Source organism: Bufo bufo, chromosome 2, assembly GCF_905171765.1.
Source record: "Bufo bufo chromosome 2, aBufBuf1.1, whole genome shotgun sequence".
Taxonomy (NCBI): domain Eukaryota; kingdom Metazoa; phylum Chordata; class Amphibia; order Anura; family Bufonidae; genus Bufo; species Bufo bufo.
Genome location: NC_053390.1, coordinates 680666528 through 680690236, shown reverse-complemented (window position 1 = coordinate 680690236; position 23709 = coordinate 680666528). Strand labels below are relative to the sequence as shown.

General features: G+C 42.7%; 1 protein-coding gene across 1 annotated transcript in view; it reads left to right on the top strand.

Moving 5' to 3' along the window:
• Positions 1–23340, top strand: part of NEK1 (NIMA related kinase 1) — a 157462-nt gene extending 134122 nt beyond the window's left edge. The window contains 5 exon segments of the mRNA XM_040418655.1: positions 5780–5937; positions 9313–9536; positions 9707–9840; positions 12710–12842; positions 21310–23340. Coding sequence (XP_040274589.1) covers positions 5780–5937; positions 9313–9536; positions 9707–9840; positions 12710–12842; positions 21310–21326 — 666 coding nt within the window. The 3' untranslated portion in view covers positions 21327–23340.
• Positions 23341–23709: the final 369 nt, after the last annotated feature.

Below are 23709 nucleotides of genomic sequence, written 5' to 3'. Positions count from 1 at the left end.
TTCCCTTTCTTTTGATGAAGCTCGTTCAGCTCACTGCATACAGGGGAAACTCGAAAAATTTGAATATCATGCAAAAGTTCATTTATTTCAGTAATGCAACTTAAAATTAGAATTTTGTGAAAAGGTTCAATATTCTAGGCTCAAAGTGTCACACTCCAGTCAGCTAATTAATCCATACCCCCTGAGCAAAGGGTACCTCAAAATTGTGACTTTGGGGTTTTCATAAGCTGTAAGCCATAATCATCCAAATTATAACAAATAAAGGCTTGAAATATCTCGCTTTGCATGTAATGAGTCTATCTCATATGTTAGTTTCACATTTTACGTTGCATTACTGAAATAAATGAACTTTGCACAATATTCTAATGAGTTTCACCTGTATGTAGCAGTGGGTTCTTAATAATAATATTCTTTTTGTCGCTCACTCTTTAGTTTCTTGTCTTTATAATCATTCTGTCCTATCTCCAAGGGCTCATTCACACGCCCATTGTTCGGCCGTTCCGTGCATTGAGGGCCACAATTTGCAGTCTCCAATGCGCAGGCACCATCCGTGCAGCTGCCGCAACGGATCCAGACCCATTCAACTTGTATGGGTCCAGGAGCCGTCCGCACCGCAAAAATATAGAACATGTCCCGGTCATTGTGGCCGGGTTTCACCTGTGTTACACAGCCACCACCATCCACGTATGGAGCACTGTCAACTTGTGTCAGCCCCATCCTGCTGTACTAATACGGAAATAATAAGCCCCCCGGCCCCCCCCCCCCCCCCCCCCCCCCCCCCCCCCCCCCCCCCCCCCCGGTCACAAAAAAATTTATAATATGGTGCTCATACTAAGTATTTTGTATAACACTGGGACCCCAGTGCAGAAAGCCTGGCCATTATGATGAACTCGCAAGCCTCTAATTGCGTTGTTCCTCCATTCTTCTGTATGCAGACCACTGCTAATAATGATCTAATAGCCAGCTGGCATTAAAGGGGTTTTCCGTGATTTAAATATTGATGATCTATACTCAGGATAGGTTATCAATATCTGATCTCGGGAGTCTGACACCTAGGACCCACTGATCAGCTGTTTGAGAAGGCAGTGGCACTCACAGTAGCGTCGCGGCCTTCTCTCAGCTTTCCCTAGGCCAAGTGACAAAATGTTCATTGGCCACAAGATTAATAAACACAGGTTACTTACAATAAAATTACATAGAAGCCCAAAGAAATGATGAGCCACATCACAGCCCCTCAAAAAGCCCACTCAACATGGAACCGATATACCTATACAAAAAAACCCGAGTCTAAACAGACGTAAAATAAATAATAATCTTTATTAAATATGTATAAAATATAAAAAACATTAGAGACAGAAAAACATCAAGACAAAAGTTGCGGTATACACCTGAGGTGTTTAACTTTATTACCAACTATCATAAAGAGGGGAAGGAAGAAAGAGGTAATACACATCCCTTATCCAAAAGTAAAGGGACAAATAGTATGTAATTAGTATATAATCAGTATAAAAGTATAAACATCCCTTATCCACAGATTAATAAATAATCCATATGTAAAAGATATATAGAATAATCCACAGGAAAAAAAACTCATATAAAGTATAACATCAGACCATCACATACCCATCAACAGGGAAATCACCTCGGGAGAATCGCGCGTTTCGGAAACACCTTCATCTGGGGGCACGGTTCACCTTGAAAATGTGCTCATTTAAATGCTCAGCCCACCAATCAGTAATGAACAACTAATTAGCATTAATGGATCCTCCTGTGTATAATCAAAAATTATCCATATACACCTGTGTAACCAGACGCCAACCATATGCGACTGGAACACATGCCAAGCACCCGATGGCCAGTCAGGTGATCACTCGTGTCACCCGGCCGCTATGATGCGTGGCGGACACGTGATGGCCAGTCACGTGACCGCTCGCGTCATCGTCAGGTGATCATCTGCATAAACACGCCCATAATTAAATCCCCGCGATGTGTAGTGGTCACGTGATAGACAACCACGTGACCGCGCCACATCGCACAATACAGCATATGGATCCAGACCGGACAATGAACATAATGGGGGCAATAGTATGTACAAATGGAGTCAAGAGTGGAAAACCTAAATAGCGATGCATAGATGGAATCGGAGATAAAAAATTGTTGACTAACTGCAGATGTATAAAAATAAAGTGCTAGTGCAATGAATCATGTAAAAAAACATGTGCAATGAAAAATGAACATTATAAATGGTGACATGATTGCGGAAAATATATAAGTGTAAAAAAGAAAAAGAAGACATAATTACTCAAAGTTTGCAATTATTATATAAGAATCGCAGAATAACAAAATAATAATGATTACAAAAATAATAGAGAAATAAAAAATAACATCTAATGTCAAAATATATATATATATATATATATATATATATATATATATATAAATCACATAATTGTAGAAAGTGAAATAAAGTCTATTAAAAAATATATAAATGTGTAAAAAAGTAAACTATGGTGAATATTCAAAGAGAAAACACTTCATCAGATAAAAAAAAACATTTATAGTCAAATATGAATAAAATAACAAATATGATGTAAATGTAACTAAATAATTAAATACAATTAATTTGTTAAATATAAACAATAAATAAAATGTAAAAATATAAAATAAAAAAAAATAGAAAAGAATTGAAATCAATATTCTGAAAGAAGAACTTTTTGTTTGTCAAAGTAGTTCATCTCTTATATCATATCCTATAAATCCATCATGGAATCGATATTGCCAAAGAGGGAACCACGTAATATGCCAAAAAGAATGATGAGCTGTAAAACATAAACATAACGTATAAGCATACATATAACAAATAACTGAAGACACAAAAACAAGGATAAAATTGACAATAAGCTAAAATAAAAAAACATATTTAGATGAATGATGCAAAACTCAGAACATCATTTATTCCTTTGGGTTGCATTGTATCCAAGGTACAAATCAATTTTTTTTTCACGCTGTGCCAGTAATTTCGTGACGTTTCCCCCTCACATACTTAGATATATCCGATCAATTCCACGAACAATTATAAGAGATAGATTACCCCCATGGACGATCTTAAAATGTTTGGGGATCGGTTTGAGGTCAACTAAATAATTTTCCCTGGCCTTCAGAATATCACGAACATGTTCTCTAACCCGTATCTTCAATTCCCTAGTAGTTAGGCCAATGTAGATTTTAGGGCATGGGCAATTCGCATAATAGACCACAGCTTTTGTGTTACGTGAAATGTTGTGATTAATCTGATATATTTTTGTCTGAGTAGAGTTAGTGAATTCAATAGCTTTTTCAATATTTGGGCATGTGATACATTTCCCACATGGAGAGCAACCCCACTTTAGTCCCAAAAGGTGCCCCCATCGCCTGAGGAGAGTAGTAGGACTGAACCACATGGCCTAGGCGCATATCAGCCTCAGAAGTAAAGGGTGCTAAACTGCGATACCAGGCACAGCCGCTATAAAATGGACGGCGCTGTGCTTGGTTAGCAGGGAGAAGGTCGTGACGCTCACAGGAGCTCCGGTGCCTTCTCAAACTGCTTATCGGCCGGTCCTGGGTCCCTGAGGATAGGTCATCATCATTATTTAAGTCTCGGAAAACCCTTTTAAATCACTATGATCTGCAAAGAGCGAAAAGCTGGAGTGTAACATATCATGTTATCCCAGATTCCTCCATCCCCAGGAAAAGTAGTGAAATAAAAATAATGAAAACAAACAAATTAAAGGGGTTGTCCGAGTTGTGAAAAAAATATATAGCACTGTAAATCTGATGGGCAGCAATATATAACTAAGCTAAGCAAGTTTTAGGCAAAAAAAATACATATTTCCTCATTTCCCTGGTTCTCTTATGGCCTTATGTTTACCTGCAATAACAACAATCTCTACCCCTCCCCCTGCTCTGCAAAGGGAGTGAATGCAAGTTCTGCCCTGAGTAAAATGTCTATTTGTAGGACTACAAGTACCAGCTGTACAATGACACTACTGATACACACATGATCTTCCCTCTACCTGTTCTTGTGCAATGCTCTGCAGAACTCCTCTGTCAGCTCTTGTGCCCAGCATTTGTCTCCTCACTGCCTGCAGCTACTCAGTAAAGCCTTCAGCCCTGAGTTTGCAGATGGTTAAGGTTTTTCCTCAAGAATCCAGGGAGAGAGCAATAAGCAGCAGCAGTGCAGGGGGACGTGGCCAGCACAGTGACGTCTCGTGTACAAGCACATATCTGCGCTCTCAGGCTTGTGCACGAAACATCATCAGAGCAGGGAGAGAATCTGACATCACAGGTCATGTGACCCTCAGTGAAATCTGAGAAAGCAGCAACTAGAGATAAAGTAAGTGAATTGTAAAGTCCTTACATTTGCCTAGTTAGAAACATACAAAGAACAAAAAAATCGTGCCCCTTTCCCAACCCATCCACATCGCTAAGGACCATCCCAAATCACAGAATATATCTTATATCAAAGTCAAAATTATACCTGTCACTTGTGGTCTGTACATTGGTACTTTGCTCCTATTCACAAATCCAACAGTGAAAATTGGCTGTGGACATTGGTTCAATCAGAAGGCCTTGATCTTGAAATGGATAAAGTAAGAGGGGATAAAGTACTGTATATACACAGTTGTGATGGTATATATCGGTGAGGAAATTATTGTGGCTATGACAAGAGGTATATAGTGCATAAATGTAAGACTGGTGTCTGACAGAAAGGAAATGAAATCTACCCCTGCTAAGAGCAGGGGTAGATTTATGCCAAAAATATGTGCCATTTCCTTTTATTTCACAGAAATCTGGCATAAACGCTCCACATCCACATTTCTTGTCGCTTGCCATATTTAACAAGTAACTATAGAAGTTGCAAATGTTGCCGCTACAATGTCACACATAATCACTTGGGAAATTTTTGTGCATATTTTATGCCAAAACCCATTTAAACTGAGTGTGGCGCACTGAGAGCATAGCCAAATGTGCATTTTCATATAGACAGCTGTAGAGTACAGCAATCGCGATCATAAGGATGCAAAGTACAGGACCTACAGCCATGGAGGAGTCATGTTGGTGACACTATAAGTAAATGGGAATAAATACAAGACTAAAACACTTACAGAATACCCAAATATGTGTTCACGTGCCGGGACTTAATTGGTGAGCTATGAAAGGGTCATGGGTCGGTAGATGGAATCGATATGATGTCTCCAAAGCAAATGTTATTTCAGGATTTGACATGCCTATTCTTTCTGGTGGGAATTTTTTCCTTTTTTTTATTTATTTTTTACAGATGGAAACTGAACTTAGAACTGATTTTTTATTTTTTTTTATTTTCTTCCTAAAGTCAGTGTCTGGAAGTGGTTTTACAATGGAGCAGGATTAAGTGTGAGAAAACGGGTGTGAGATTTCACAGCTTTCTAGATGCCTAAACATATAATACGCTTTCTTTTTAACTGACAGATGAAAATCTTCCTGTACAACTGTCCTCTAATTACTTCCATATTTTCTTAATGTCTGCATTTAACATTACGGGAAACCTCTGCTCACTTCCATTGTCCTGGCTATATTTTATGTAATGTGGGGCTGTGTGTAGACAATCTTTTCCACACACCTCCTCTGCATGCAGGTCTAGCCATGCTACAAAGTATCAGTCTATAAAGAAGTTTAGAAAGCCATCAACGTTATCATTCATGCTTTAAAATTAGCTTTATTATAGAAAAAAATGTCAAATTTTTTAAAAATTTGTTGATAGATGCTGAGGACCTGCTCGCTGCCTGATCTGTCCAAGTTGTTTAAGACCTTGGTGGATGTGCCTAGCGTGGCTGATTTGCAGGGTGAGGAGCATCTAGAAATAGAGGACATTGAAGATGAGCCTGAACGTGATGTTGATCATTCAGATTCTGAAGACACGTAAGTATGGTGCCATCTTTTGGCAAAATAAGCCTTTTTCTTTCCAAGTTTGCGGTCTTCCAGCTGTACAGAAGACTATATTCAGGATACTGCACTGGCGTAACAGTGATTTATTTGTGTCTGGGATGTTGCCTAATATATTGAAATTAAAATGTATTTCAGATTTTGTCACGTAGATGGTTCCTGACCCTTAAAGGGGTTTTCCATTTTGCATTAACATCCATTAAAATAATAATTTTATGAAGTTAGTTGTAATATTGTAATGTATTTCATTTAACTTTATTGATCCTATCTTATGGGCTGTGGTCACATGACCATTTCCATGCAGCTCTTCCTTACTTCTTGTGATGTTAGATCCATGGGTGTGTCAAAGCAGTGACAGGGGAGTGTCTATGGAACTAGCTGGGTGGGAGGAGCTATATACTAGCTGGGTGGTGCTGGAGGTGTGGCAGAGAAAGGATGAGTGCATCATGGGTTTGGTTGGCTACAGCTACAGGAAGTGCTACATACAGGAGGTAACAAACCACAGTGATCAGGTTACATAGTAAACACGGGTCAGGAGAGTCCAAACTGAAAAAAAAAAGCATGGGGAAGATGTACATGAGGTAAGCAACTACATGAGCAGATGTTAAAAACCACAGTAGTCCCAAAAAAACCTTTAAACAAAACAATTAGATTGCACAGATGACTAAATATTGTCCCATACGTTTTTTAGTATTTTCCAACTTTTTAGATCATGTTAGCTAGTAAGACTCTATGAACATTTTATTTATATTCACTTAATTGCTGGGATCACCAGAGAGAACTTTTACAGTGCTTTTCTGTTTGCATGGAGCGGTGGTCGAGCATATGCACTGGCCCTCCATACCACTGTATGGGAGTTAGGGAAACAGCCGAGTGCAAGAGCAAGACATGTATATACTAAGAAATGTATATTTCAGGACCAGGGCACAAATGATGTGAATGATGCAGTTTCTTGAATGTAGCCAGTTTCCATATGTAATGGCACACTGCAACAATTTGTTCAGGTTATATTCGCACCTTGTGATGGCAAATCTGCCGGTATTTACAGGAGTAGAATCTATGTCAGATGGTGAGGATTTAGTTGCGAACATAATTGTGGATATCCTGTGTTATGGATGTGAATCCACTGTGCCAACCAACAGATATTTGCCAACCAACAGATATTTGACTTGGGGCTAAACCTAAGGCCGTTTCCTGGAGGTTCCCTGGTTTTCACCCTTTAACCCCTATACAAAGATCTGGACTTCACTGCAGGGAATGCACCAGGCCGCTACCTTTTGGAGTAGTCTCTTTGTAGTTGATTGCTGACCCACCAAGGGGACAAGCAAAACTCAGTAACAGCCCAGGCAGTGAAGGATCAATACGATAGTCAAGCACAAGATGGGCCAGGCAGCAGAGAATCAGAGTTAAGTAAACAGTCAGACAAATGGAACCGCACACTTTAGCTAGATACGCCTATTGCTCAGGGGCTTTCCCACAGGGGAAGGTGCCTTAAGTACCCAGGGTTGCTAGCCATTGTCTGGTGAAAATTAGGGTGCTCGCTGGGCCTTAAAGAACGCATGCACCCTATGAACGGCTATAGAGGCCTAGCCAGCAAGCACAGACTGTGGCCTGTAGTCGGGACAGAACATGGGACTCCGGGAATAGGGCTTGCAGCTGGTGGGCAGGGAAGGGTCATCGAGTCTGGACCGCAGAAGCAGCAAGGTGAATGGAGTGGTGCCCGTGCCCGCCCAGGAAAGCCAGACCACGGTGGGCACAGGCAGACGACTCAACATCCTGCTGGTTTGCCACAGATTTCACCCTATGCATTGCAAAGGGTGACATCCATGGTAGATTTCCACAACATAGATTGACATGCTGCGGATATAAAATCCTCACTACATGTTAAGTTGTGGAATAGTCATGCAGCATGTGCAAGAGATTTGTTTGAATCTCATCTACTTCCCTGCTATGGTGAACACTGTGAATTTTCCCCACACAATTTCATGTCTATGTCACCAAATTATGGGATAATCTGTTTTCTTTTATGATAGATTTATTTTCTTGCGGAAATTATTAGGGATGAGCGAATCGACTTCGGATGGAACATCCGAAGTCGATTTGCAAAAAAATGTGGTTTTAATACTGTACGGAGCAGGAGTTCCGTAAAGTATTAGTATGTATTGACTTAGATGAGCCGAAGTTATTACTTAGCGAAGTCTCGTGTGATTTTTGCGTAATAACTTCATAGATAAATTTTTACTGTAAAAAAAAACAATTTCCTGAACTCGGGTTCCGTTCCAAGTGGTACCTTGGAATCGAACCCGAGTTCGGGAAATGTTTTTTTTACTGTCCAGTATTAGACCGAAGTTTTATGCGAATCGACTTTGGATGTTTCATCCGAAGTCGATTCGCTAATCCCTAATTCTAATGCGTCATTCAGACTACCCAATTGTCAGGCAGATTATCAGGAACCAACGTTTATAGGAATGCTCGTTCCTGATAATCTGCCCTTCTAAAGGTGCCGCAGATCACCCAGTGAATGAGCGAAACCCTTGTTCATCGGGTGAGATGGATTTTGGTGGCGACATCCCAATCATCATTTCTGGGCAGCAGATTGTGTGGTCTAAACAGCACCCTGCTGGCCAGAAACCATGTAACTGTATGAGGACAAGCAATGGCATTTCTAGAGGGAGCCAGGATAATTAATCAATATTCATGAAGTAGCCATTTTGTTAAAGTGCATTTATAACATTAATAGTCGCTGCCGTGTAAGTTACTAGAAGAGTATAACAGTACCGAATTTTAGTCACATAAGTCATTTAAAGGGAATCTGTCACCAGGTTTATGCTTCCCTATGTGTGAATAGCATAAAGTAGTGACAACCCTGAACTGTGTGTCATTTACTTGTTTTTTTTGCAGTCATTTTCATAAATTTTACCATTTATGAGACGCACTGCTAGAGTCCACTCTGTAATAAGTGCCCACTGTGGATTCCTCCGTATTCATTAGTGCTGCCTCTGCCTTCCCACTCACCATTGACAGCTTTCTCATTATGCACGGTATTGGGGAGAAAGCTGTCCATCTGCCACAGTATGGAAGGGTAAGCCCAACGCCCTATAAATACCGGGACTCCTGGCTCACACAAAATTCGGCTTGTGCTGCACCTAATAAACAGTGATTTTATGAAAAGTCCTGTAAGAAAACATGTGAATGCCGCCATAAGGTTGTCTCTTACAGATTTTTGCTGCCTGCAGTGACAGATACACTTTAATGTGATCTTTGTAAAGAGTGGTTTTTGTCACTGGTCACATTGAACAGAGCGGGTGTCGGCAACTGATCGTTTCCACACTTCTTTTTGACGGCTTGCAGTATGTTTGGCGAAACGGACCAAGATCTTCAGGAGCTCCGGGCTTCAATGGAGCAGTTACTAAGGGAGGACTCAAATGAAGATTACTGTGGGCCAGAAGATACCGTAAGTGAAGATAAAAATAAAATGAGTGAAGAGCAAAATAATGATGTGGAGCCTGAAGTGGTGGAAGACGAGGAGAATCAGCCAAGCAGTGAAAGTGAGATTAATGAAGAATGGCACTCAGGTACATTTCCCATAATGCCGACATGCTGATTACCGTTTAGAATTATCTAGCCGCACAATGATGTTCAGAAATCATACAAAATCATCTAATAGCACTGGATGACATTTAAAAAAAAATGTTATGTGATGTTTTATATTTGAAAAATGAAAACCTGTATTTCTTCTCTGCAGATGATAGCAGTGAGGATTTTGAGAATGAAAATGATGACGGTGACAGCGTCTTTGGTCACCTGGAGGAAATGAGGCTGAAATTAGAGCAAGAGATTGGGTTTGAAAGGTTCATTGAGGTTTACAATAAAATAAAGGTAACATTTATGCTCGTTGAAATGAAATATAATGTGATACTGTACTGGGAAAGTGTGTATTGATGTAATAGAAGTTTCAAATGACTGATGGTGTTGTTAAGAAAAAGGTCGTCAAAGTTTTATTAGACTGTGCGTTCATACCATTCTTGTCCTATGCATTTATTTGACATGACTGCTGACCACTTCCTAATTTCCTCTGGAAGACGAAGGGACAGTCCCTATTAGTGCACACAATGGCTGCAATAAATTATCAGTCAAAGGGGTTGTTCAGCTTTGCAGTTTGTTTCCCATAAACTTGAATGGGGCTGATCATTAGTACCAGACATGGTCCATGAACAGATGTGGAACTGTTTCTAGGGGAGGAAAAAAAGCAGATCCTATTTATTTATTTATTTTCTAATTCTGTACAACTCCTTTAATTCCAGTCTCCGTTAAGATACTGTTGCACAGGTCATTGTAATGGTAACTTTGCATTGAAGTGCTATAATTGCTTTGCATTTTATATAAATAGTCTACTTTATAAAAATAAAATAATGTCTTTTAGGGCTGGGCGATTAGTCACAATAATTCGGTTAATTTGCCCTTTTAGAGCCCCACAATGTTGTTGTTTTTTTTATTGAATAACCCAGTTTTTATGTATGGCGTGCGGAATCAGTGCATGCTATATAGTGTGTTTAGTCCCTGCTGCCTGCGCTGTTAACCCCGGTGCAGGTGACGGGGACTGCAAAGACTCTGCACAGACTGCGCTGATACAGAGCTCCAGATCACTGACAGTAGCTGGGCTTTCTCTGTAACGGCCAGAGCTCCAATCCTGGCCGTGAAACTCCTTAATAGCGACTGCGGCATCTAGGCAGTAAAGTAAGGAGCTCCCGGTCACCATTGGCCCCCTGGAGACACAATCACAGGGTGCTGATGCGCTGCCATTACAGCTGAAGGCCCCTGTGCCTGCCATGACTGTATGTCTGTTACACTGTGTCACAACCACAACCTACTGTAACAGACTGCCTGTCACTATTACAGTGATATATTATAATCCATTGGTATACAAGTGTATAATAAAAGTGGTAATGCATTGGTGTTCCCTAGCAGGACAAAAAAATTAAAAATTCTTAAAGCAAATAAATAAGTAAATAAACTTACTGTAGATTAATAAAACTATTCCCTTAACCCCTAGAGGACCCTGCAATTTCCTGTTTTTTTGCATTTTTGTTTTTCACTCTCCGCTTTCCCAGAGCCATAACGTTTTTTTTTTTGTTTTGTTTTTTATTCACATGACCTTATGAGCGCTTGTTTTTTGTGGGACAAGTTGTACTTTCTAATGGCAGCATTTAATATTTCCTATGATGTAATGGGGAGCTGTAAAAAAAAAAATCCAAATGGGTGGAATTTGAAAAAAGAAATGCAATTCCGCCACAGTTTCATGTTTTCTTTTTTCTTTTTTTAAATTGTCTATTTTCATTTTCATTTTGGGAAAGGGGGTGATTTGAATTTTTATGTATAATTTTTTTTTTTTTCTAAAAACTTTTTTTTCCCTATCTGTAACTCCCCCTAAATGACTGTAACCAGCAAACATTACATTGCCAGTTGTATTCTGTGATGGATATTTATCCATCACAGAACACACCATTCACTATATTCAAATACAGTGCTGCCACCTGCAGGGCCTGTATTGTACCAGTGATCTTCACCACTCAGATGCCGTGGTCACATTTGACCCTGGCCTCTGCTATTTGAAACAGCAGAAACCTGGCAGCTATGGCGCCTGCTAGACTCTCGATCCTGCGCCATCTATAACCTGACAACTTCCGCCATACATGTACGGAGGAGGTCATCAAGGGGTTAAAAAGTGGTTTTATTTTGTAAAAGTATTAGAAAATACACATGCACACATGAACATTACCACCATGTTCACCACAACCCCTATAATAAAGATAACATTATTTAAACTCTCGTGAACAACATAAAAAAATTCAAAAAATAATAGAATTGTTTTGTGTTTTTTTTTTGCTATCCCTCTGCAAAAAAATAAATAAATGGTAATGAGTAAGTCCCATGTACTCCACAATGCTACCAATGAAGATTACTTCTTGTCCCATTAAAAAAATATATATATACTATTGTTTTTGCATGAAATGTGCTATTATAGTGCAAAAATATAAACAAAAATTTTCATATTTGGTATTGCGGTAATCATATTGATGATAAAAAATAACACAATAGTAATGCCACACTGTGACCTATCCACAGGATAAAAAGTGTTGACAAAACCCCTTTAATAGATATGTACCCTAAAATAGTGCCGCTAAAAAAAGACAATTCATCTTGCAAAAAACAAGCTCTTATATGGCTACATTGGCAAAAAAAATAAGTTGCGGTATAGCCAGAAAAATAAATAAATAAAGAAAGAAAGAAAAATTAATAATTGTCCTTAAATTGAAAATAATATTTATTTATTTTTCCGCACAACCTTAGGGCTCATGCACACAAATGTGACGTGTTTTGTGGTCTGCAAAACATGGATGCTGTCCGTGTGCTTTCCGCTATTTGCAGAACGGAACAGACACCCCATTATCGAAAAATGGACAAGAATAGGACATGATCTATAATTTTTGCGGAGCAACGGATACGGACAGTACACGGAGTGCTGTCCGCATCTTTTGCAGCCCCATTGGAGTGAATGGGTCCACATCCGAGCCGCAAAAAATGCGGCTCGGATGCAGAACCAAACCACATGCGTGTGAATGTGCTCTTAATGTCTTTGTAATTTTACTTGTGATTGTGAAAACCAATTGATTCTAATAAGGTATAAAATTGTATTCATTTGTGTACTTTTAGTAGGAATTGACTTATTCTTTTTAATTGTTTTCAGGCCATACACGAAGATGAAGATGAAAATATTGACACATGTTCAATAGTTATGGAAAAAATCCTAGGCAGTGAGGAGCTGTATTTATATCCCATGATACTGCGCCTAGTCATGGCTGATGGAGCCTATCAAGAAGGTTGGTTCTATTGCCTACTCCTACCACACTTATAAGTGGCTACTGTAACATAAAAACTCTTACATAAAGTAAAACTTCCTGCTATCCAGAATCCCAGCATGTCAATCGGCTACATCCACCTCCTGCTTTCTAGAACTTAACCTTCGCCCCCATGTGAATCAGCCTCTCCACCACCAAATCTATCAACTACAGTTAATTGCTCCATGTTTTCCCCAATCTCACAGGTCCACTGTCTTGGAATTATTAAATTCTGCCCTATCCGCTAAACCACACTAGTAATCAAGCGATTACCACCTCCTGTGCCTCCAACTCAAACAGATTTCTCTCATCCACTCCTTCATCAACCCTGTGTCAACAACAATACTAGTGAATGCCCTCATCATCTCCCAAGACTACTGCAACATCCTCCTCTGTGTCCTCCATTTAACACGCTTGCATCCATCCAATACATAGTCAACTCTGATGCCTGGTTAATCCACCTCTGCTCTGGTTTCTCATCTGCCGCTCCCCTCTGCCAATCCTTTCATTGGCTTCCCATTGCCCTCTGGATAGGTCATCAATTACAGATCAGCGGGGGTATGACACCCGGCACCCCCGCAGATCAGCTGTATGAAGGAAAGGCGTCTGCTGCTATGTCTATGGCAAAGCAGCAGCGAGCAGGAAGAGAGATGGGAGATGGCACGTGCACACTCCGCATGCCTTCCCTTCATACAGCTGATCCGCGGGGCTGCCGGGTTTCGGACCCCCACCAATCTGATATTGATGACCTATCCTGAGGAAATTACCTATCCTGCGGATCGGTCATCAATACTAAAAGCCCGGAGAACCCCTTTAAAATACTAATATGACTAAAATAACTAAACATACAAAGCTGTCCACAGTTTCTTCTCCTTTTATGTTTGTGACCGACTGCTCCTCACACCGTTGCTCCAAAGATTTCTCCAATGTATTCCTCATACTTTGGGACTTAGTACCCCAGCACATCAGATTGTCCCCCACCATCGAAACTTTGAAAAAGAACCTGAAAACCCACCTCTTCAGAAAAACGTACAATAACCCTGCTGCCACTACACAGCCATATAAACCACTTCTGTCTCTCCTGCTGTCCCCTTCACCCTTCCCTTGTAGATTGTAATCCCCTGTTGGCAGGGTCCTCTCCCCTTCTGTACCAGTCTCTCACTCAGTTCACGTTTATTAAATTATTATTTTTTATTTTTTGCTTTGTATTATGTATGTAAACTCCTTTTCATAATGACTCTACTTTTCAGTAAACTGTCTTCTCCATTTATAAGGCTAGCAGAAATCATGGCTATTTGTACAATTGGGTGTTCCCATTCACCTTATCAAAGAAATGTGTCTGAATCTGTCAGCACTGATTGGACAGCGTCAGAATGTTGGGACACACCACCCTGCTGTTAGCACCCTAATGTCAATTTATTTCTAGACGGAATAACAGAGGATAGATACAACACAGTTTTAAGAATAGGTGCTCCAGAATAGCTATTTCTTGCTCGTGTCATTCGGGGACACAGGACCGTGGGTATAGCTGCTGCTGCTGCTAGGATGCGACACTAGGCTAAAAATTGTTAGCTCCTTTCACCGGCTATATCTCCTTCAGCCTGGAGAGAGCATATCAGTTTTTAGCTTGATGTCGTAAGAGGCAGACCTCCCTGCTCTGCAGGGTCAATTCTGCTATATATATTTTTTATTTCATTCCCTTTTCAGGTTCGTGGGAACAGGGCTGCCTGGCCTCCCTGTTCTCCCGGGAACCAAGGCCCAGGTCGGCTTTTCTCCCAGTCCAGCTCCCCCAAGAAGAAAAAGAGGACCAGGGAAGCCTCGCTTCCCGGCAGCCAAGGGGTCACCTGGATCCGGCCCTCCCTCCTTGCCAGCTTCCTGCCACTTTGGTGCCAGCAGCTGAGGAGGTGACCCTGCTGGACATGTCATGGGAGGGTGAACAAATGAGGAGGAAGATGGGGTGAGTAGGCTGGATTGGATGAGTATTCCTGTGTTCCCCCTATTCCCCACCGCCCGCTCCTCTCCTTCCCTTCTTCCCTCCTTGGGGCCCAAATGTCCTCCTCCCTTGGGATTACCTGGCTCAGGGGGGTTCCAGCCGCCTGCCCCTCTAATTTAGTCCCCAGTCCCTACTTGGGCCTACCTCGGTTGGCTGCCTTCCCAGTCCCCGCGTGCCTCGGCCCTCTTTACCTTCTCCCCTGGCTGGTCTCTGGTGTGCGCCCTCTCTTGCAGGCAGCCCCCTCTCCTCCCGTGCCACCTTTGGTTTTCGTCCGGCCGGCGCAACTTATTTAGGCCCCGGCTTCCTTTGCAGCCTACCCCAGTTCGCGTGCCTCGGGCCCTTTTCTTTTCCTCTGTGCGGTCTCCGGCGTGTGCCCTTTCCTCTGGGCAGCCTCCGCTCCTCCCGTTCCGGTTTCGGCGACCGGAAGTGCGTCGCGGCTGGCCGCTGCAGCTAATTTAGCACCCGTCTCAGGGCCTACTAGGCCTCAATTTCTCCGGAACCCCCATGCTTGCGGGGCGGGGTCACCTGACACTCCTAGGAGGGCGTGGTTGCCTATTTTTCCTGCGCGGGCCCTGGGCAAAGCCGGCATTCCTCTCCCTCTGCACCTCAGTCGTCAGGAAGATTCACTGGGGGACATCAGGACCTGGTTCCATCTGCAGCTTGTCTGGTAGGACAACCCTATATACCTCCAGCCCTGGGACCAGCTCTTAGAGCTATGTCCGAACCCATGTCTGACGCCCGCCCGCCACCAGCCCCCACCCACTACGCGTGCGTAAAATGCAAGCTCAAGTTTCCTCGCGGCCAGTCGGACTACCTGTGTACATCTTTCTCCCTCTCCTACCCTGGGTCCTTCGCAGGATCAAGAGGGAGGGCATCCACGCGATTCTCATTGCCCCGGATTGGCCATACCGAGCCTGGTACACCAATCTCATCCTTCTAGGAGACGCTCCGTGGCCACTTCCACTCAAGGGCAACCTTCTCTCTCAGGGACCCGTCTTCCACCAGCATTTAGAATCGCTACGTTTGACGGCGTGGCTATTGAAACAGCCATTCTGAAGCTGATGGAGTCGTTCACACCATGATTAAGGCCAGGAAGTCGACGTCGTCCAAGATGCAGTATATCACAGGACTTGGAAGTCTTTCCTGCGCTTCTGTGCGGACAGTCGCCTCCCTCCGCTCTGTTTCTCCCTTCCCACAATCCTCTCCTTTTTGCAGATGGGGCTGGATTTGGGTCTTGGTCTTAGTTCCTTAAAGGGGCAGGTGTTGGGGCTTGCAATCTTTTTCCAGCGACCTCTGGCGCAAAAGGCCCCGGTTAAGACCTTTCTCCAAGGGGTGGCTCGCACTGTCCCTCCTTATCGCCCCCCTTTACCCTCTTGTGATTTGAACCTTGTGCTTGGTTCTCTCCAATCATCTCCATTCGAGCCTCTTGACACAGTTACTCTCCACCTTCTTTCCTGGAAAGTGACCTTTCTGGTGGAGGCCACCTCCATCAGACTCATGTCGGAATTGGCGGTGCTCTCCTGTACGGAGCCCTTTCTTATTCTGCACCAAGATAAGGTGGCGCTTCGCCCTGTGCCTTCCTTTCTTCCGAAGGTAGTCTCCGCCTTACATGTCAACAAGGACATCGTTCTCCCCTCATTTTGCCCCTTGCCTTCACATCCTAGAGAACGGCCCTCCACCAGCCAGGGCTCCAGATGGCGACCAAAATGGTCGCAAATGCGACCTAGAATTGCTAAATGGCGACAAGACTTTGTAGTCTTGTCGCCATTTGCGCCTAGACCCGCCGCTGCTCTGCCGCTTTCACAAACTGACATGACACGCGCTGCTCTCAGCGCGGCCATGTTCTCAACAACACGGGAGAAGGAGGCGGTCCCTCCCCCCTGTACTGCTGCTGCCACCACCAATGGGCTGATAGCAGGGAGGAGGAGGGGAGGGGCTATGGCCACTGCACCACCAATGAATATCGTTTATGCTTACAATACAAACGCAGGCTGCCATGCGGGTGCCGGACATATCCCATACCCGGCACCCAGCCTCTATGACTGCGCGCTGCGATCCGCCGCTATTAACCCCTCCGGTGCGGCACCTAGGGGGTTAATAGCGGCGGATCGCCTCGCGCAGTCATAGAGGCTGGGTGCCGGGTATGGGATATGTCCGGCACCCGCATGGCAGCCTGCGTTTGTATTGTAAGCATAAACGATATTCATTGGTGGTGCAGTGGCCATAGCCCCTCCCCTCCTCCTCCCTGCTATCAGCCCATTGGTGGTGGCAGCAGCAGTACAGGGGGGAGGGACCGCCTCCTTCTCCAACTGCGGGGACGCTTACGGTATATTTCCCTATCGCCGATGTTGCATGCACCGACAATGAGGAGGATGAGCGCCGACGATACGAGATGGATGTGTCACATTTGGCATACGTACGCCGTTACGGGGTATGCAGTTATGTCTACTGTACACAGTACGTGTGTGGCCTCATGAAAAATACATTAACCACGCGTGTGCTGGCGAAGGAGAGCGAGGGTGGCTCCTCCACAATTCATCCCAGCTGCAAAACTGTTTGGGTTGTGGGATTTACTGGCATTTCATTCAGCCAGAGTAATAGGTGCCAGCTATCCCGGGGCTCGCAGTGTACAGCAGGATGCTGCATGCGTGTGCCCTGTCTGTGTGCAGGCGTCTTTGTACCTCAATGTTTATATGCGGTTCTCCGCCATGCACTGTCCATTGGTACTATACTGTCTCTACTCATGACCCATTACACATAGGGTTAATCTATACCGCCATCTGCTTCTGTGCCAGTGTGGAAAAGTACATGGGCTGTCACCCATGTGATGCCCAAGCTCGGTCCTCGCCCCGTAGGTGTCCTGTCAGTGTACACCAAGACCCGTGTTGGTCAGCGCCGGTGGCAACTTCTGATTTTGATGCACACGTATACCCAGAGCTCAGGCGCATCCCATGTGCTGCCTATAGTATGCCCCTTGTAGTGTACCCATCCACAGTATTATAAATTAGAATCATTGGTGGTGCAGTGCCCCCCCCCCCCCCTCCCCCAAGTATTATCATTGGTGGCAGTGGCAGTTCTGATCGGAGCCCCAGCAGTGTAATCCTGGGGCTTCGATCGATTACCATGGCAGCCAGGACGCTACTGAAGCCCTGGCTGCCATGGTAAGCTCCCTGCTGTTGAGTGCACAAAGCACAGGGCAGCAGGAATAGTGTGAGGTCCTATTCACCCTCTTAGAGCTCTATCAGGGTGAATAGGACAAGGGATGAAAGATCCCAGGTTCTAGTCCCTAAGGGGAAAATAGGTATTAAAAAAAAAAAGTAAAAAACACCAAAATATTACGTTTAAATCACTCCCTTGCCCAATTTTACTTATAAAATATATAAACAATAAAAAAAATTACATAACACCACAGTGCAATTTGCCATTTTTTTTGTCACCTTGTCCCGACAACAATTAGGATCGGACTGTTCTATTATGGTCCAGACGTTCCATAAAATGTGGAATCCACACAGTTTTTTTGGTGTTTTATTTTTTTCACGTGGTATCGAGTATCGCAATACTTTTTTATGGTATCGAAATCAAGTCAAAATTATAGTATCGTGACAACCCTAGGTAAGACATGTTTTTTTTATTTTTATTATACCATAGTTATATGTATTATAAATTTGGCGACTAAAAATTTCAATTTGGCGACTAAATTTTTCAGGATAGGAGCCAATGGCTCCTTGATATTTTTTTTAGTCTGGAGCCCTGCCAGCTGGACGTGGTTCGTGCCCTGCGGAATTATATATCCGCTTCCGAGACATTTCGGCTTACCGACTCACTGTTCGCTATTCCTGAGGGTCCTCGCAAGGGTTTGGCAGCTTCCAAAGAAACGATTGCCAGGTGGATCCGGTTGGCCATTGCCGAGGCACATCTCTCTATCAAGGCTCATTTGACCAGGGCAGTGGGTGCTTCTTGGGCCCGTTTCCACCAGGCTTCCGCTTTACTTTTTTATAAAGCGGCAACCTGGTTTTCCTTGCACACGTTCACCAAGTTCTACCAGGGGCATACCTTTGCATCGGCAGACGCTGCTCTGGGCTGCAAGGTCTTGCGAGCTGCGGTGTCTTAAACTCCCGCTGCTGTGACTTCCATGGGAGTGTGGTTTCTCCCTCCCCGTGGACTGCTTTGGGACATCCCATGGTCCTGTGTCCCCCAATGATACGAGTGAGAAAACAAGATTTTTGTGGACTCGCCTGTAAAATCTTTCTCGCTGAGTTCATTGGGGGACACAGCTCCCACGCGTTGTTTTTGTTTCTAATTTTGCCGCAGGTGACTGCAGTTGATTAACTGGTAGGGTCCTCAGTTTTGGGTTCGGACCCACTGGTTATTGTTATGTTATTTAATTTCTGATTTATTTTCCTCCTACTGCTTGTGCACAAACTGATAGCTCCTCCCGCCGGCTATATCCCCTCCAGCCTGGAGAGAGCATAACATTTTTTTGCCTAGTGTCGCTGCCTCGCAGCAGCAGCTATACCCACGGTCCTGTGCCCCCCTATGAGATTTTACAGGTGAGTCCACAAAAATCTAGTTTTTATGGAGAATTTAAGTATTTATTAACATGTCAGGAGAGCTGAAAGATAATTTTTAAAGAAACCCTTGAATAATTGTTTTGGTGCAAAAGTTTAAAGCAAAATGTTCAATTGAAAGGATTTTTCAGCCCCCTAAAAAATACTGAATAACATATAAAAGCCCCCATACGAATTAGACAATCGGCAAAATAATCAGTAGGACTAGCCGACAATCTAATGTGTGTGGGAGGCTGCCGACTCTACCCCTATGGATGATGTTGGGGAATTGGATCGGGACATTGACTGTTCTCTTGTTCTCCTGGGAGATGAGTCGCCACCTGAAGGGTCTGGAAGCGTCTTTCTCCTCTCTCCTCGTTGAAAACACTTACATGCTTGGTCAAGCCTGTATGTGTATGGGGTAGTTGGGAGAGATGGCTGTAAGCCAAACTTTTGGCCTACTGGAGGGATACACCAAATGGAAAAGGATTTACTGGAGGGATACACCAAATGGAAAAGGATTTAGGAAAACTAGAGGAATGGTCAAAAATCTGGCAACTAAAATTTAATGTTGATAAGTGCAAGATAATGCACCTGGGGCGTAAAAACCCAAGAGCAGAATACAAAATCAGTGATACAGTCCTAACCTCAGTATCTGAGGAAAGGGGTTTAGGGGTCATTATTTCAGAAGACTTAAAGGTAGGCAGACAATGCCATAGAGCAGCAGGAAATGCTAGCAGAATGCTTGGGTGTATAGGGAGAGGCATTAACAGTAGAAAGAGGGAGGTGCTCATGCCGCTCTACAGAGCACTAGTGAGACCTCATTTGGAGTATTGTGCTCAGTACTGGAGACCATATCTCCAGAAGGATATTGATACTTTGGAGAGAGTTCAGAGAAGAGCTACTAAACTGGTACATGGATCGCAGGATAAAACTTACCAGGAAAGATTAAAGGACCTTAACATGTATAGCTTGGAAGAAAGATGAGACAGAGGGGATATGATAGAAACTTTTAAATACATAAAGGGAATCAACAAGGTAAAAGAGGAGAGAATATTTAAAAGAAGAAAAACTGCTACAAGAGGACATAGTTTTAAATTAGAGGGACAAAGGTTTAAAAGTAATATCAGGAAGTATTACTTTACTGAGAGAGTAGTGGATGCATGGAATAGCCTTCCTGCAGAAGTGATAGCTGCAAATACAGTGGAGGAGTTTAAGCATGCATGGGATAGGCATAAGGCCATCCTTCATATAAGATAGGGCCAGGGGCTATCCAAAGTATTCAGTATATTGGGCAGACTAGATGGGCCAAATGGTTCTTATCTGCCGACACATTCTATGTTTCTATCTATTGCAGCTTAAAGGGGGTGTCCAATTTTTGAAAACATTTTTCCAATGGGAAGGGGGTCATGTAGCATATGAAAGAAGACCAGACTTTTCTCAGAAATCGATTGCCACAAACAGATTTGCAGTATCTTGTCTGGTTCAAAAGTTAATAACACAGAAAATGTAAAACTTCAAAGTTCTGTGTTCAGCACCAGGGACAACACATTGAACATGTCAAATAGCTGTGCATCACAGAGAAAGTTCTCAGTTGTAATTTCAGTGTTAACTTTGAACCACAAGAGAGCTCAAATCTGACTTCAACAATTGATTTCTCAGAAAATTCTGGTCTTTGATATGCTATATGACCCCCTTGCCATTGGAAAACTGTTCCCCCTTGAACCAATACGGAGGCTTTCAAGGTGGGGGACATGTTCCAGACATAGCTTTTGACTCGCCCTGTATATGTAGTAGGTGATTTTTTAAGGTCAGAAAAGCTTTGTATGTGTTCTTCATGTTTATTAGGCCACATTATAAGCTCCATTAGTTTGTTTTCTTGACTGTTTATGCGCTTTTATTTCCACAGACAATGATGAAGAATAAATATCTCAGGATCCTCATCTACACCTTTTTGCTGTTAGACTGTCTGCATCACGTTTAGCCATTCCGCTGCAAAGCCTGTTTCTTTTGTTTGTTTGTTTTTAACACAGATGATTTTCTGTCTGCATGCAATATGGGAATCCATATGTATTCACCCATACTGCATACACATGAGGTATGTATTTGTGTCTCTTGATGAAAGCAACAGTCATAATTTATTACGTATTTTTGTTGGTGTGTTCATGCTGTCCTATTAAAGCTAAGACATGAGTCTTCTGGTGTCACTGATACACGCACTAGTGTTTTATTACCAAGGCCGGGAACATGCTTTGACTTTAGCCTCAAAAGAAATCAAATTCAGTTTATTTCCAGCTGCTTTTAATTGCTTTTGTTTTCTTCCATTTTTGGTATTTGTTATTTAAAACATGTTTTCTATAATTTGTTCATTTCTAAATTATTTGTCTGTTTGTGTTAAGACCTCTGGAGTTTTTATTAGGGTCTAATGAATAATAAAATGTTCTAAAGAATAGTAAAATGCATAATAAAAATAATATTTGACATTCTCTTGTTGAGTATGAACATATGTCAGTCTCAGGCCGGGCTGAGCTATTACTTTTGCATAATCGATATAGATTGCTATGATATGTGTGAAAATTAATGTTTTCAGTTTTTATAACTGTATGAGAATCATACTTAAAGGGGCAGTTCACTTTTAACACTTAAAGAGAACCTGTCAGGCTGAATGTGGTGTCTTTGCTGCCCTATAGAACAGGGGGAGTTGAGCAGATTGATATATTGGTTTGTAGGAAAAGATTCAGTAAAACTCATAATTCAGTTAAATTCCTGCTCATTCTGGGCTTTGAAGTCAAGGAGTCGTTCTTATCAGTGATTGACAGTTATCTTTGTATGGATAGTCCTTGAGGGAAGGCTGTCAATCACTGATAGGACTGCCACCTTGACTTCAAAGCCCAGAATGAACAGGAATTTAAGTGAATAAAATACAAGTTATACTTTGTCGATATTGTACTGATCCTACCATTAAGCTTCTATTCGAATCCACACTACTGCTTGCTTGCTGCTTTTCGTCCTTGGAATGTAGCCTTCACTACAAGCACTGAGCAGTATTCTGACGGAAAAGGGTACAACTTCTACCACATTCAAGGAGTTGATCTGTCTGCTGACAACTTCATTGACTGTTTCCATTCACAGCCAGTAAAATTGTGAATTTAGGTCCGGACTGTAATAAAGTCAGTAACACAGTGCAGTCATTAAGTAGAGCTGGGAATGCATAAACTGAATACCCTCTTAAAGGGATTCTCCAGGAATGTATCAAAATGGCCTACGGCAACTCATCCAAAAATGTGACTAGGATGAGTTGTCTCAACTTCTATGGCTTCTTAGAGAGGGTGAGGGGTGGGACCTCAGTATACTGTGCATCGGCAAAGAGGGATGTGATCCTGCTTCCTGTTCCTGTCGGGCTGCTCAGGCTTGCATCATTCATATCTATTTTAGAGCAGAGTTCCTGCTTTACAATGGATAGTACTGAAGCAGTCCTACGTGAGATATGCTGGCCGGCCTAGCAACCTGACAGCACATCTCCTCACTGTGCAGCGACTTCAGCCCCACACTGGAGTGCACTATAGCGAGGCCCCGTCCTCCTCACCACTCCAAGCAGCTGTAGAATTGAAGGCAACCCATCCTAGTCATATTGTAGGATGGGTTTCCAGGGGCCATTTTAATACACTCCCGGAGGACCCATTTAACGTCAATTTTTCTTTAAGGAGTCTCATGTATTCTATTGGTTACCATAACAATGCCTTAATTGTATTGTGTTTAAGCAGAATAAAAAAAGAATAGAAAGTATATTTGTAACATTATCAAATAGATATCATATGTTATTGTTTCAAATTTTTGGAGACCAACTTATAAAGCATTTGCCTATATTATAGAAATGTATTTTACGTTGAATGCAACTACTCTGATATGCAGATTATTTCTAACCTTTCAAAATAAAGATGTTTTTCTACAGTTGTCCAGTGTACTCACTTACTACTTTACTGCATAAAATGTTCTTTTTTTTCTTTACAGTGGATATGCCACCCATTATTAATAACTGTACCTAAAATACACCCAGAACCGCCCCAAAAAAGGATGCACCACCTTGGTTGTATGATCTTTGAATACGCGCCAATAAAGATCCCTTTAGACGGGATGATACAGCATAGGGGCAGTCAGTAAGGAAGCGTTCCTTACCAACAGTCACCTGCTTGTCAGTGAAGGAGACCGATATATTTGCAGCAATCGCCGCCACAATATGGGGAGGAGTGATCACTAATGTCATCGCTCATCCCCCTACTGACTCGTCGTTTGCTGGCAGCAGAGCGTG